At 53.4% G+C, this 15473-nt stretch overlaps 1 protein-coding gene across 1 annotated transcript in view; it reads right to left on the bottom strand.

The window, feature by feature from the left end:
- The window catches only part of LOC107181097 (heparan sulfate glucosamine 3-O-sulfotransferase 3B1), a 39736-nt gene extending 25435 nt beyond the window's left edge, over window positions 1-14301 (bottom strand). The window contains exon 1 of the mRNA XM_042966693.1: window positions 13267-14301. Coding sequence (XP_042822627.1) covers window positions 13267-13820 — 554 coding nt within the window. The 5' untranslated portion in view covers window positions 13821-14301. The remainder of the gene's footprint in view (window positions 1-13266) is intronic.
- Window positions 14302-15473: the final 1172 nt, after the last annotated feature.

The following is a 15473-nucleotide window of genomic DNA, read 5'->3' as shown; positions in this document are numbered from 1 at the left end:
CTCCAAGAAAAGGAAACAGATTTTTGTTTTGTCCCGTCTGGGCTTTTTTTGGTTTGGCTTTGTGTTTTGTTTTGGGCCGTAGTGCTTCTCAGCACCTTTAACGCCCGAACATGGAACCATTTCTTCTGCGTTATCACCATTCATCTTTCCAGAACTTTCTGTTCGCTGAAGGAACTGGAGACAGTACTTCTCCGAGTGTGGCCGGCAGGCCACCTGCTAACCGTCCTCAAGAAGATAAATGCTAACACCGGACAGTCGGCATTTAAAGCTATCACTGAGTGGGGCGTCTGGGTGGCTCCGGTGGTTAAGCGTCTGACTTCAGCTCAGCTCATGATCTCGCGGATGGTGGGTTCAAGCCCCGCGTCGGGCTCTATGCTGACAGCTCAGAGCCTGGAGCCCACTTCAGGTCCTGCTCAGCGAACTCACTGAGGGGTATAGACCAGCATGCGTGTTGCACAGGGCACGAGCTGTGTACTAGTCACGAGAAGTAGGACCACACATCCCCAGTGGACTGGGGAAATACGGGCTCACCTCCCTTGTACACGTGGGGATGCTAACGCCAAAGACACAGAGTGACTTCCCGAAAGTCACAAAGTCTGTGGGAAAAGGGTGACCCCCCCAAAACATCTTTTAAATAGAAGCGGGTCATTAGAACAAATTTGACGACGAGGATTCTGATTTCAAATGGCCCCAGTGAGCCTCGGAGCTCCGTGCAACCTCTCTCTCCCAGGATTTTTACAGAGGCGTCCGACGAAAACCAACTCCAACGAGAAATGGCTAACCCCCAAATCTAACGAGAACGTCCACGACGAACAACGAGACGGAGGGAATTTAATTCTGAAATAGTGCGTACCTGAAAAACGAGGCGAGGGGGTGGGGGAAGGGGACAGTGTGCAGCCAGCACTCTGGCACTGACCTGACCCAGGACCAGGCAGGTAACAGACGAGCGAAGCCGGCCCAGTGGGAGACAGTAAGGAGCAGTGAGGACTGTGTCAAACGGGAAAAGAACACGCCCCCATTCACAGGTGCGGGTGCCTTCCGGTTCCAGCCAGCCGTTGGTCCCGCCCTTTGTGAAAGAATCGGAAAACCCGGATTTGCTTGCCAAACTTCAGAGTCTGTCAACATCAGCGATGAATTTACAGGTTTTTAAAACGTTGCAAGTATTCGCTCGAGGATTTCATGTACATTAAGTTCCACAATGTGTGATGGTGGAACGTAGGAGGGTTGGTATGTCCTTGGGACAGGGACAGTGACTGGAAGGGGGCACAAGGGTGGCTTTGGGGGGGGGGGTGAGTTCTTAAGCCCCTATTACCTCAGGATGTTGACTTTGTGAACATTCATCAGGCTGCACATTCTTGCTTTGCACACTTTCTTGTAGGTACGTGAAGAATCCGACTTAAAAAAAAGCCAGGCCTCTAGATAAAATAATGCGATGTCTTGGATTTTCTTCAAAGCACGCAGAAAAGAGAGAACACAACACTTCTTAGCAACGAAGAAGGGAAGTCTTGGAAAAGCAGAAAGGTGATACTGAATGAAAAGACACTGAATGAAAAGAAAATAAGCAGAAACTAAAGCCACGTTGAGAAGATTTTAAGTGCGCGATGTTCCTACAGAGACCACGGTCTCTCTGTGGTTTCTGCCCGTGTAGGAGTTCTCTGAACGGGTGCTTGAAGGAAGACGATGCCATCCCGAAGTTCCTTTGTACACAACGGGTCTTGGCATGGGTAAGCGGTGGTGACCTGAACGGCCAGCAAGCTGCACAGTAAGAGCCAAGTTCTTGGACAAGGGCATAAACTCAGCATGGGCCAGGTCGGCTCTACAGTCAAGACCTTCTCCTGCACAGCGGCTGGGGACAGTACAAAGCAAGAGGTCTCCGCTGGTAGGGACAACAGTGGTTAGGGTGTCAGAGAACGCAGAAGGAAAGCAACAGGGCATAGGGAGCAAGCGGCAGAGTTTCAGTCATCCTGAGAACCAAGAATTGGGGTACGGTGGTGGTGGCGGGCAGGCTCAAAGAACAGGTGAAAGAGAACAGGTTGGTAAGTGAAGAAATGGAGGGACGTTGCGGTCAGAAAAGGGGGATCAAATACACAGATCTTAGCGCTAGAGTAGGGGCTGCAGGGGTGATGTGAAAGTGACTGTGACATAGGTATCATGAAAACTGCCATCTATCAAATGCCCGTGCCATTCCAACAGAGCTGAGGCTGACGAGCGGGTGTGGGCAGAAGGAAAAGTAGGCACGGGGACAGAAAAAGAGAGGGAAACTATAACCCCGGGGATATTTTAATGTGAAAAAGTCTGTGTGTCTTTGTGGGGGTGGGGAGGAGGGAAACAAGAGAAGAGATGGCTTGAAGCGGTCCCCTGGAACACCAGGTGGAATTTCCGCCATGTACAGGAGCTCCAAGATGGGGCGTTCGAAGGGCCATCTGGGAGGGCTTTGGGTTCAAGAGGTTGACCACCTGCAGATCTAGCTGTAGGACCTTAGGCGACCAATCTCTGAGAGTTTCCCTTTCCTCCTCCACCATGTGGGGGGGGGAATCACACAGAAGCATCACTCCCTGCACACAGCAGGCCCTCACTCACTAACGCTGAGCCATTTTTCCCCCCTACTGTATCACATAGTAATGGACGCTCCCTCTCCTTCCTATCTGCTTAGCGGTCTTTGGAAAGCTCCTGGAAAGTAAACTGTACAAAATCACATTTCAATTTTCACTGGTTCAACGAACGCTTCCCGTTCTCCTCAAAAGGGTTTTCGGAATTACCAGTGATTTCGCAGGACTAGCGATTTTAATTTTGTTTTAACATTTATTCATTTTTTTTGGAGAGAGACAGAGTGCGAGCAGGGGAGGGACAGAGAAGAGAGGGAGACACAGCATCCGAAGCAGGCTCCAGGCTCTGAGCTGTCAGCACAGAACCCGATGCAGGCTCGAACTCACGAAGTGTGAGATCATGCCCTGAACCGAAGTCAGATGTTTAATTGACTGAGCCACCCAAGCGCCCCAGGACAAACAATTTTTTAAATCAGTGCTTAAGTTGCTTTGCGGCGTCTTTGAACCTGTGGATTTTTTTAGTTCCCCGGTTCAAACAGGCCCCTCAAGGACGAGTTCACGTCTCTCGTATTTCCATTGGCTGCCACGGCTAGCACTTGAGAAAAGTGAGTGCTACAACAGGGCATTTTTAGGGCAGTCGTATTATTCTGTAGGATATTAAAACGATGGGTGCATGTCATTATACATTTGTCAAAAGCTGTAACAGGACATCAAGAGCAATGTTGTAAACTCTGTAAGTCCTAACGTAAGCTAAGGACTCTGGATGATAATGATGTGTCATGCAAGGTCATCAATGGTAACAAATGTACCATTCTGGTGATGCATGGGGACAGTGAGGGGGGCTGTGCATTTGTGAGGACAGGGCGTACCTGGGAACTCTGGTCTTTTCACTCCATTTTGCCGTGATCCTAAAAATGCTTTTGAAAGATGAAGTCTGCATGTTTTTTAAAAAGCAAGCGCTCCGGGCACCTGGGTGACTCTGTTGGTTGAGAGTCCCTCCAGCTTTGGCTCAGGTCATGATCTCACGGTTCGTGAGTTCGAGCCCCACGTTGGGCTTGCTGCTGTCGGCACGGAGCCTGCTTCAGATCCTCTGGCCCCCTCTCCCTGCCCGTCCCCTGCTTGTGCTCTCTCAAAAATAAATACACATTTTTTTTTAAGGTAAATGCTCAATAAACCCTTGTTAAATGAGTGGGAAAAAAAATAGGTCAGCATGATTTAGGAGAATGTATTCTTCACTGACTGCACAAAAAGGCTCAAAATGGTCACCTTTGACTTCTTCCATTTGAGTGTTTCAAGTCAGTGACAAAGTAGCGATCGGCTCTCCTCCCCTATTCTCTGTGCTCACCCCTCCCCCCCACACCCACTCACCCACTTGGGGCTTCTGTAAAAGCTCTGGGCTGGGAACAGGATGTTTACTTCTTTGTGTATCTGTGTTAACTGGCAGCACTAGCATATGCTAAGTGTCTGGAGATTTCTGGAACAATCAGCCTGGAGGGCACCAGGGACCCTAGGAACAGCACATCAAGAGGAATGGCTGGGCTGAGCCAGGTCTGGAAACAAGCAAGTTGGCGGGGGAGGGAGAGGCCTTTCAGCTGGGGGGAAGGAACTGGGAGTGATCTGGGGGTGTAAGATTGTCCTCTTAATTGTCTGCTTAGTGTGTCTTCTCCCCTGGGGAGACCACTTTAATGGACCCGAGATCCAAATCCTGCATTTCTTCAACAACTCCTGCAGCAAAGAGCATTGTCTTAGGCCAACGCCCCGTTCTTTTAATACAGATCATCTCCTACATCTCTGCAAAAGATCCGCCCTCCAAAATAGGGTCTGCTCCAAATGCACGACAGTGGTCCCAGTGCATGGTGTAAATCCATCGTGACAGGAGGCGTTTTAAGGTGGTCCTTCGAACCTTCCGCTGCACTAAACAAAGGTAACCTTGTGAATGTCCATATGCAGGCTGGGGGCTGGGGGCAGAAGGGCGCTCCGGGGTTGCACACGCAGAGCCATTCCAACCGCCTGCGGGTAGGGGGCAGCTGCTGGACTCAGGGCACTGTCCGGGGGGGGGGGGGGGGGGGGGGCGCTGAGCCACCTGGTCTCCGTCCAGCAGAGACTCAGGAATCAGAAGGGGCTTGAGTTATTTGCTTTTTCCTTAGCCTCCTCTCCTCCCCACCCGGGGCCTTTTCCACCTTTTCTCTTCATCCTGCCCTTTAACCGGCCCCATTCAGGAAAAATAAAGCTAGTTTGGGGTGCCCACGGGACCTGCGGACTCGCATTCCAGGCACCCATTACAGAAGTGAGTGAACCCAGGAGAACACAGTTCCTCCCCCAGAGAGAAAGAGAACACACGTGCTGCTTGAAAACGGACTCTGCTGATTCACTTCCTTCCGAGCCATCTCATCCCCTTCTCCTTAAAAAGGCAGTTTCCTCGCCCATCTCAAGAACTCATTCATTCCGCCCGAGCCCCGACAAGCCAGTGATTCAGCGAGGCCGAGGCCGATCTGCACCCCCAGCTCTACCCGACGGAGGCATATACTTCGAGAACACACACCTCCCCTCCAGAAGGCAGGGGAAATTGTGCCGGAGGGTTCCGAGCACACAGAGGGCGGGGAAAGAAAGGAAGCGAGCAAACGGACCCGCCTGAGCGCCGGGCTGGGAGGACGACCGAGGCTCAGGACCCGCTTAGCCCCACCCGAGGGATGGCTGGCAGCGGGGAAATCCCGCCCGCCCCGGCTCTGCCCGCCCACTCTGGGCGGGGCTGCCTCGCAGGCGGAGCACCATTGGCCTCCTGGAAACCGTTCGGACCAATCAGCGCGCGGCCGCGGCCGGCCGGCACCCTCCCCGCCACCGCGAGCGCGGGCTGCTCCGCCCGGCTCGACCCAACAGGTGAGGCTGCAGCGGGGCGCTCGGGCTGGTCACGTGGATGCAGCGGGCGACCCGCGGGGGCGGAGGGGCCGCCCCCGCCACGCCCCCGACAAGGGAAGCTCCGCCATCTGTCTCCGGGGCTCAGCGATCCTGGACCAGATGTAGTGATCCCACGCGACACAGGGACCGTGCTGACGGATCCCAGCCGCGGAGCCATTTTCTGTGCCACCTTCCAAGACGCCGGGTCTAGGCGAGCGCTCGGCCAGCTCCCCGATGGTGGCAGACACGTGGCCGCGCCGGGGGTCTTTGTGGGGCCATGCCGGACACTTCTGTCATCAGATCTTCCCTCCTGCCCCTCCGCCATTCAGTCGAGGGTGTGCGCGAGAAATCTGCCGCTTCTCACTTCTCTTTCCCATATATGTATATTTCTTTCACTCTCCATTTGTTGCCCCCAAGCTTCACGTTGCCCAGAACAATCTAACAGCACTGTATGAGTTTCTGAGCAAGTGTAACCCTGTGCACTGAGTGTGACAGATTGGGGGGGGGGGGGGAACAGGGGGTCTCAATCCTTCGCCCCCAAGCTGCTTGAAGAACACATGGAATCATTCACACTCTTGTCCAAAGCGTTTAAAAATACTGATCCCTTTGCAAGACAGGAGTCCAGCCTGGGCTTAAATAACAACCAAACCTGATGCTACACCAGGGTCTTCTTTTAACACATTTGCTGAATTTAGGAGAAAAATATTTTATCCCAAGAGCTTATCTGCTCCGTAACAAACATACCAAGTTAAAGTCCCAGTGAATGTATGTATGTACATACATACTTTTATTACAATGCAAGTAGAAAATCCCAGTTGCCCTCTGTAGTGCCTCTCTAACCGGATCCACAGTCCTACCAGTTTCTAAAAGCAACTCTCTCTGGGGGGCGAACACACTGTTCAGTACAGCTTTGCTATTTAAACATGTTACACCCATGATGCAATGAGGTAAAATTTTTCGAGTGACCCAGGAATGTAAGCTATTTTTAACGTTTCAAGCCACAAAAGTGTGTGTTTAAAGAATTTAAGATATAGATATAAGGGAAATCAACAACTCCTCTCTATCTGCAAAGAAAATGAATGGGTTTTATTAGCATTAACAGTATTTTGACACACAGCCTCTTGGCTGCAATGAAAAATATTTATCATCATGTTATTCAAGCTGGTAATTGCTTCTCCCTTCTCAACTTTTCCCCATATCTAAATTCAGAAAATATATATAAAATATATAAATATATAAAAAAAAAAATATATATATATATACGTATACACACACACCGATAATACTAACACCAGTTTTATTGGGTGTTAGTTTTATTTTGGTATACTTTGAAAGCAATCGGAGATTTCTAACAAGGTAATCTTTTAAATATTAGAAAAAGCTTCATGCTCAACTTACAAGTAGCTTTCAAAGATACCAGTATCTCATTTCTTCTCCGTCATGGTAAATGTTTTCATTCGAGGTAGGCACCATATTGTATCCATTACCCTTGAAAATATGCCACATACTTCGGGAATTCATTTTGCTGGGATTCCTGACTGTCCCAGCAGCCTAGCGCCGAAATTTCCCTTACTGTCTGAAATCACCCACTGTTAAATGAGAGAGGTAGCGCCCTATTTGGAAACTAACTCTATTCACAGCAAAAGAAATGCTCATTATGCGCTGCCTTTCGAGTAGACATTTTGTGTCTCTGTCAATCAAGTGAATTTCCATGTTCATAGAGTGAGGACACAAAGTATTGAAAAACTAGTGACACAGAAAGCAGTCTTGCAAGCGATCTTGGGTCACTTCTGAAGCTCTAAATAAACGCCACTTCCTGGATTCAGAACACTAGTGGGCTGGGTTTTTGTTTTTTTTTTTTTCTTTTTAAATTCCTGGAGCACTTTTAATTCTAAGTAATGATTAAAAAGGGTCAACTTGGGACGCCTGGGTGGCTCAGTCGGTTAAGTGTCCGGCTTCGGCCCAGGTCATGATCTCAGTCTGTGAGTTCGAGCTCCGCGTCGGGCTCTGTGCGGACAGCTCAGAGCCGAGAGCCTGCTTCGGATTCTGTGTCTCCCCCCTCTCTCTGCCCCTCCCCGGTTCACACTCTGTCTCTCGCTCAAACATAAATAAAACTCTTTAAAAAAAATTATTTAAGGGTCAACTTATGTAATCAGAAAACCTTATATCCTACAACGCGTTTTAAACAAAAAGGTAAAACCAGCATATGCATTTGGAATGAGGTTGTGTGACACATTGACTTTTTTTTAATCTCAAAAAGTTTTGCTTCAAACAAGAAAATAAAACACCCAAACTAGAAAAACAGCTGTGACAGATCACTTCAAAAATCTCAAACAATACAACTTTAGCTGGGGAGATGTCTTTATAAATATTAGTCTCTATTAAATGCCACGTTTTTAATACTCATGGCTCTGTTAAAAAGGCAAAATCTAGTTTAGTCCACACTTAATTCCTAATTATGGTATCTTATTTCGGTAAATATGTTTTAAGGCATAGGCTAATTTTTTTTAAAGGCCTGTTCAATAATGCCCTATCACTTGAAAGAGAAGTGTAATTCCTACATTTCAGCATTTTTTTAATCTAAAACAAATAGGTTGCTATTAAATATTGACTATTTTATTAACTCAGAGCATCTGGGGAAACACTTATGATTAGGTTAATTTATGTTATATTTTCCCCTCAACTTGTAAAAGATTAATCAACCATTTTATGGTCTAATTTAGGTGCCTAATTAAAAACAGAGTTCAACACATGCTGCACTGTCTTGCTAATAAATCTTGACAGCTCTGTAACATGATGGTTTGTATTTCAAATTGTTGCATATAAATGGAGATTTTTGATCTTCACCCAGCAGCTCGAAGTGAGTTGCATATTTGGTTTGAACTCCAGGACTGAGAAAGTGCAATTACTTCAAAAAGGATTATCTCCAATCAGATCGTATCTTAAATTTCCCTCAGTGAAGACAGAAGCGGTCCTTGCCACCAAGTTTTCAGAGCTAGTCTAGGAAAACAGAGGAGAAATTAGTTTCCTCGGCACTTGGGAAAGCGAAGTGTAGGAAAAGTTGCTATTTTCCGCTGCTGGCTTTCAAGTCAGAGATTTCTGAAGTTACTGGGTGTTAGAATCTAATTCTAAAGAAATCTGCTCCACGAGTTCGTTTAACTGTCTTCTGGTTTGGTAAGCGCAAGTTTTCAGTTTTGTTTTTTTTTTTTTTTTTTTTTTTTCAACATTTATTTTTATTTTTGGGACAGAGAGAGACAGAGCATGAACGGGGGAGGCACAGAGAGAGAGGGAGACACAGAATCGGAAACAGGCTCCAGGCTCCGAGCCATCAGCCCAGAGCCCGACGCGGGGCTCAAACTCACGGACCGTGAGATCGTGACCTGGCTGAAGCCGGATGCTTAACCGACTGCGCCACCCAGGCGCCCCAAGTTTTCAGTTTTGATTTGGGGGACGGTTTTTTGTTTTTTAATGAATAAATTCATCCCAAGAAAGTTCTGGAACATCTTATTTTAACTCTATGTCCTCCCACACACCCCCCTCCCCAGCCTTAAAAAAAAAAAAAAAAAAGGCAAACGGAAGAGAATAAATCTACTCTGTAGGGACATCATGTTTTCTCAGCCTTTGTTATTTGAGGATATTTTTGTAATTTTAATGACTCCTTTGGCTCTGTCCTGTGCAGGCACAGAAATGAAACTTCTATAGTGATAGAATTATCCTTACTCTAGTTTAGAAGCCAACATGGGATGCAGCAACTCTCCTATTCTGGGGCTGATGTAAGTGAGCAGTCTACACTGAGGTGACGAGAGGTGCAAGAGAAAACTCAAAACTCTTCCAAAGCTAACCCAGTTCTGAACCCCTCATCTATGACCAGCCTCCTGTCCTGGTCACTTTAAGCAAGGAGGGAGCACAGCCCAGAGTGACCTCTGGATCAGAACCTCCTGGGTTACTATACTAAGCTTTGTCACTTTCTGGCTGTGAGGCCTTGGGCCAGTCGCTTAACCTCTCTGTGCCTGTGTTTCTTGGCCTATAGAAGTACCTACTTCACAGGACTGTAACGAGGATTAAATGTGCTAATCCTGTAAAACTTGAAACAGTGCCTGGCACACAGGGAAAACATTCAGTAAGTGTTAGCTATCAACATTATAAAACCACCCACACGCCAGACTTTTTTTTTTTTTTTTTTTCCTAACGTGGCCACAGCATTCAAGTGTCAGCTTCTTTGTACAACCAAAAATGGAAAAAAGAGTCAAGGCGGGGAAAGGGTTCTGGCGCTGTAACATCTAAGGCATAGTTCTCTCAAAAAAAAAAAAAAAAAAAAAATCACGATAATAATCACACAATATTTAGCTAACTTAATTCCCAAACTGGGGTCATTAAAATTCTTGAAAATCTACCGAGCTTAAGCCAAATCAAAAAGAGAAACTTACTACAGAATGTACATATTTAATTTTAAATTCCAAGTTTAAACCAGTGTTCAGAGCCTCGGTGTAGGCGGTGGGTGACTTCTCCACCTGGGGGTATGTAAGGTGCCCCCATTATTTCTCAAACACCTTCACCACCATGGAACAGAAGGTAAAGGCCGGTTGCACCCCAAGTCTTGATAAGCCAACCCACGGGGTCCTCGAAGCACCTGTGAAGTTTGGGAGGCCTGATCAGAGCAACAGCGAGCTGGACAATGGACTGGAAAAATAAACCCACAAGAGTCTTAATCCCAGACTAAAACACGCAGGTCCGGAACAGGTGAACCCCACTTACTAACAATTTTTTTTTTTTTCCCTGCAGCAGCAGGTAAAGCAGCAGAAAATTCCTGATTCCTGGCGGGTGGCAAGGTCAGCTCCGTGTGTCGCCACCCTGGTAGGCTCCTTCCTACCATGATCCCTGCAGCTCGGCCTGCTACGGTCTCATTCTGCCAAGGGTAAAAGACCTACGATCAAATCCTAAGACTTAACGCAAATCTGCCCAGGCTCTGGGCTACCGGTTAGGCCACTAGCAACAGTGTGTTATCAACCGATTAAACCTATTAACGACTTGCTCAGACACAGCCAGGACCTCGGTTCCCCCACGGACCGCCACGCCTGACTCTCGGATTCAACCATCCGTGCCCCTAGCTTCTTAGTGCCTTCAAAATGTCTAAATGCCTTCAAAATGTCTTCCCCTCTCTCCTATTTTCTGCTTCTGAGGACACGTTTTAACCAGTACGCGAACTGCAACTCTCCGGTTAATTATTATTTACACTCTTCTGCAGTCTGCGGCCTGACCGTCCGGACACAGCGGGAGATAGATACAATGGGACACACCTCTGGCGAGGAGCTAGGCTTGGCTGAGCCCAGAGAACGAACTCCGGCCAGGGCGAGGGGTGCTCCCCGGGCACCGGATTTTAGGAAAAGCGTCGTGGGACAGGCGTTTCCTCCCGGTGTGGTCTGTCTCAAGTTAAAACGGCTGCCTTCAAAATAATTAAGTCCACACATGTGCCCGGACATCCAGAATATCCTTCATCAATTAAAAAAACGAAGTAAGCAGATGGCCCTTAAAAGCCTTGGGTTTCGTCTTGTTTTTTCTTAGAGACACCCACTAAGCCTGCGGCCCCGCCGGGCGCTGCTGGGGCAGCCCGGGACCGCGGCGCGGGGGGCGAGCCGCGGGGTCTGCACTTTGCTCCTCCCGCCACCCCGGTCCGCGGGGTGGCCGCCGCGGGCCCTGGGCCTCCCGGTCCCCGTCAGTCCGGCCCCCCGGTTCCGGGAGCTGGCAAGGGAAGACGACGAGGGCTCCCGCCTCCCCCAAGTCCGGTCGCCCCGCGCGCCCCCCCCCCCTTCCCCGCCCCCCCCCCCCGGGCGCAGGTCCCGCCCGAGGCTCCCCGGCTGCTGCGCTGCCCGCTGCAGGCGCGCGGCGAGCCTTTCCAGCGCGGCTTCGCTCTTTATTCCGCAGTTTTGAGTCCATCGAAAGGAACGTGGCAGGTGGAGCGCGGCCGCCTAGACACCGCGCGAATCCTCCAGTGGGGATTTCCGTACCTGCCCCAGAAACCGCCGGACTCCGCCGATTCGGCGATTTTCCAGCCGGGTCCTCCCGACCCGGCCCCTAGCTTTCGCATCTTAGAAATCCCCGGGCTGCCTCCGGCCCCCGGCGGGTTCCCCCTGAAAAGACGTTCCTGCCCTCCCGGCCCCCAGATTGCTCATCCCCGGAGGAAGAGGGCAGGGGGCGGCAGAAGCAGGAACAACAAGGCACCCGACGGCACTGACACTCGAAGAGGCCCCCACGTGGCTGCCGGGCACCCGAGCGCACCCGCGCGCTCCTCTCCGCCCGGGGCGGGGGCAACCACAGGATCCCCACTGCGCGGATGGGAGCACTGAGGCTCAGCGCCACCAGCGAGCTGCCGGAGCCCGGACGCGAATCCAGACGTCGGACACCAGAGCCCGGCAACGGTGGGAAGCGTGACTGTCACGGCTGGCTAAACCTCGAGACTCGGGCAACTCCTGACAATAATAAAAACATGAAGGACAAAAGGGAGCGGGAGGGCAAGGCTGGGAAGAGGGGGATTTTAATCCGCGGGGTCAGGCCCCTTTTATCTTTCGCGGGGCCTGGGGGCGGGGGATGGGAGCAGGGAACGCGGGTTCGGTTCGACTCTCCCCTTTTGTTTCCCCGAAGTCCCGAGCATCTTGGGCCTGGAGGACTGCCTGCCGGCCACTCCAGAGTCACACTCGCGAGGGTTGGGGGCTCAGGACCAGAGAGAAGGATAAGTGTAGGCCGTTGGCCGGGCTCCTGGTTGGCGACCAAGTTTTTCGAAGGCCGGAGTCTGGACCCCCTGCCCACCCGCGCCTCACCGGAAGCTCGGTTCAACCCAAAAGCTCACTCCAAAGACGGGTAGCTCTGGAAAGCGTTGGGCAGAGGTCGTGATTATGACCCCAAGGGCCGCTCGCTGCCCCTCGGCAACCCGACCCCACAACCTGACCCGAAAAACGAAATTTTCTAAAGGCCCGACCTTCGGGAAAAGCACATTTCTCAATCAACGAACCCCTCACATTCTTTGCACCCCGACGTAGTGCAGGGCCCGCGGACACACGCGTCCCGGCCCGCGCTCTCCCGGCACCCAGGCCCGGGAGGCGGAAACGAGCGAGCAGCGCCGGCGGCCCCCCGGAGCCTTCAAAGCCGCGCGCCGCTCCCGCCGGCTGCAGTGCGCGCCTTTGCCCGACAGGGACCAGCACCGCTCCACGCTCCGCGCCGCCCGCCCCGCTGCCGGGCGGAGGCGCCGGGCCACCCGCCCAGCTCGCCCTCCCGAGCCCAAGCTGCCCGCCAGCCAAGCGGGTCTGGCCGTCTTCGGGTTCCAGCCAGGAGTTCGACTGTAACAAAAAAGTTTACAGACGCCGTCGGTCTGTCCCACCCCCCTCCCCATCTGGGGAGCAGAAACCGCTCTGGAAGTTGGTCTAGGGTGGAGACCGTGACCGGCTGGGCGCAGAGCGTCCCGGCGCTCCGGGAGGAAAAATAAAATACGAGCAGATCTGGATTGGTCGCTTTGGGAAACGGCCACAGTTAAGAGGGTCCAGTCGCTGACCACCCCCCTTTGATTAATTCTAAGGGCACCGCAGGCCACGGAGCTGCCAGACCTCCTCGAGAAGTTTCTATGGGTTGTGGCGAGTGGAGCCCCGAGCACCCGGTACCATGCCGGGGCGGGATTCCGGGCGCCGCCGCTTTATTCCTCTGTCTGCCCCACCCCGCCCCCCCGGGGTCGGAGGCTGTACCCCTGTCACTTCCCCGGCACATGCCACGTCTCCGTCCTCTGAGGGTCTGGATCGCGGCTGCCGCCCCTGCCCTTGGCCCTGCTGGGGAAACTCACCGGTACCAGGCGAGGCCCTTGTCGTAGCTGCGGTCGAAGAAGTGGGGCTCGGCGCCCACGGCGCGCACGTCGGGGTGCACGCGCAGGAACTCGAGCAGCGCCCGCGTGCCGCCCTTCTTCACGCCGATGATGATGGCCTGCGGCAGCTGCTTGCTCCCGGACCCACTGAAGAAGCTGGAGATGGGGCTGGGGGAGTCCGGCGTCTCGGGACTCTGCTCCTCCTGGCTCGCGGCGCCCTCGGCCGGCTCCCTGCCCGCAGCCAGCGGGGTGGCCGGCGCCGCCTGGAACGGCAGCCTGGGGGTAGTCCCGTCGGGACCCGGAGCCGGGGCCGGCGGGGCGTGGGCGGCGCGGGACCCCGAGCCCAGCAGCAGCAGCCCGGGCGCGGCGGCGCACGAGCCGGCGCACGAGTACAGGAACATGTAGAGCCAGATGCAGAGCATGGCGAAGAGCAGCGCGAGCTTCCTCCTCACCGGTGGCGGGGACGGCGGCGGCTGCGGCAGGAGCCGGCCGGGGACATCGAGGCAGGATCGGCCGCCGCTCAGGCGCTGCCCCATGCGCAGCCCGGGGGCGCGGCGAGGGACATGGCTCAGCACATGGCGCGGGGCCCGCCGGAGCTGTGAGCGCGGAGGGGGTTCCCTGGCCCGCAGGACGCCCGGGCGGGTCGGTTTATTGCCCCCGCGCGCCCGCGGCCGCCGCCGCCGCCGCCGCCGCTGCCGTTCTTCCCCAGGTGGCGGCGGCAGCTGTAGCGGTGGCGGCTTTTGACATGTTGCCCGGGAGGAGCTTCAACTGGAACGAAAGTCGGGGTGGCGGCAACTGCTGGCCCGAAGGGTGCTCCTGCTCGGGCAAGAGGACGCCGCGCCCCCGCTCCCCGGCCACTCCAGACGGTGCGCACGGCCGCTCGCCGGGGCTGCCTTCTCGCGGTCCTGCCCACTGAGCCTCGGGAGCGGCCCCGGCACTTCCCCGCGGAGGCTGCGAAGAACTGCGCAGGAAGAGAGCCCGAGACCGAGGTGGGGTGGGCGGGCCCAGCCTTCCGGACTGACGGGCCCGTCCGCCTACCAGAAACCCGGAGCGCTCTGCAAATACAGGCGCTCCGCTGAGCGTTCAGCAGCCAACCGGCTCCCGGAACGTGGGGGTGTGGAAAGGGTTTGGGGCGGTGGAGAGAGGTCGGAGGTTGCTATTGGCTGCGGGGCAAGGGGCGGGCTCGGGGGGGGCGGAGCCAGGAGCTGGTGACAGGAGCAGATGGTCGGAAGGATGCTGGATCGGCTGAGGGTTGGGAGAGGTCCGACCCCGCCGAGCGGTGCGGTCGTGCGCTCCGGCTCCCGCGCGCCTTTGCTCCCTCGCTGCCCTGGAGCCAGCCTTGGCGTGTAGTTGCCCTTGGGGCGGGACTCGAGTCCCGATCCAGATGTCTCGCTGGCGGGCCCGAGGGGTGTGTGTGTGTGTGTGTGTGTGTGTGTGTGTGTGTGTGTTGTACGGTAGGAAGGGGGTTGGAGGAGCGAGAGTCAGGCCAGAGATGCCTGCAGCCCTCCCCAAAGCGACCATCCCACGCCGGGGACCCGGAACAGGCACCGGTGTCGGAAGTTTAAGTGGAAAGTTTGTAAAAGGCTGTCAACTTTTTAAAAAAAGTGTTTCCTTCCTTTTTTTTTTTTTTTTTTTTTCCTTGCCAAGAGTTGATCTTTTTCGGGCTGCGAGCTGAGATCGGTGTAAACTGTCCTCAAGAAAAATCTTCCCTCTGCTCCCTAACTGGCAGGAAAGGTCGGGGGAGCGAAGGAAGAAAATTAACTGTGAGGTAGAGTCTGGTGAAAGGCTTCGTGGTCAAAAAGGGAGTGTGAACGTCACGTGCAGAAAGTTTTGTCCGGATCTGAGTTTGTGGGGGGACCGTGGGTTTAAGAAATCGTTCTCTCTTTCCCCCTTTCCCTGAATAAATGTTAAGGCCAGCATTCCATGCGCCTGCATCTAGGAGGCGGTTTGGTCTGCTGACCTGTTACACTAATTATCAGGTGTGGTTTTCTCAACTAGGAGCAAATCGATCGCTGAGCTGCTCTTTATTTAAGCCCAAACCCAGTGGAAGCCGCTCTCCCCAGCTCTCTTGTGCAAAGGGACCCTCGGGGCGCGGGAGCGGAGCTGTAAACCCTCGCTGCGGAAGCGAGGGCGAGGGGGGCCCAGCGCTGCCGCATTCTCGCCCCGGCGGCTGGAGTTCGGAAGCTCGG

The sequence above is a fragment of the Panthera tigris genome, chromosome E1 (genome assembly GCF_018350195.1).
Source record: "Panthera tigris isolate Pti1 chromosome E1, P.tigris_Pti1_mat1.1, whole genome shotgun sequence".
In the NCBI taxonomy this organism is placed as follows: Eukaryota; Metazoa; Chordata; class Mammalia; order Carnivora; family Felidae; genus Panthera; species Panthera tigris.
This window is presented reverse-complemented; position numbering and strand designations above follow the sequence as displayed.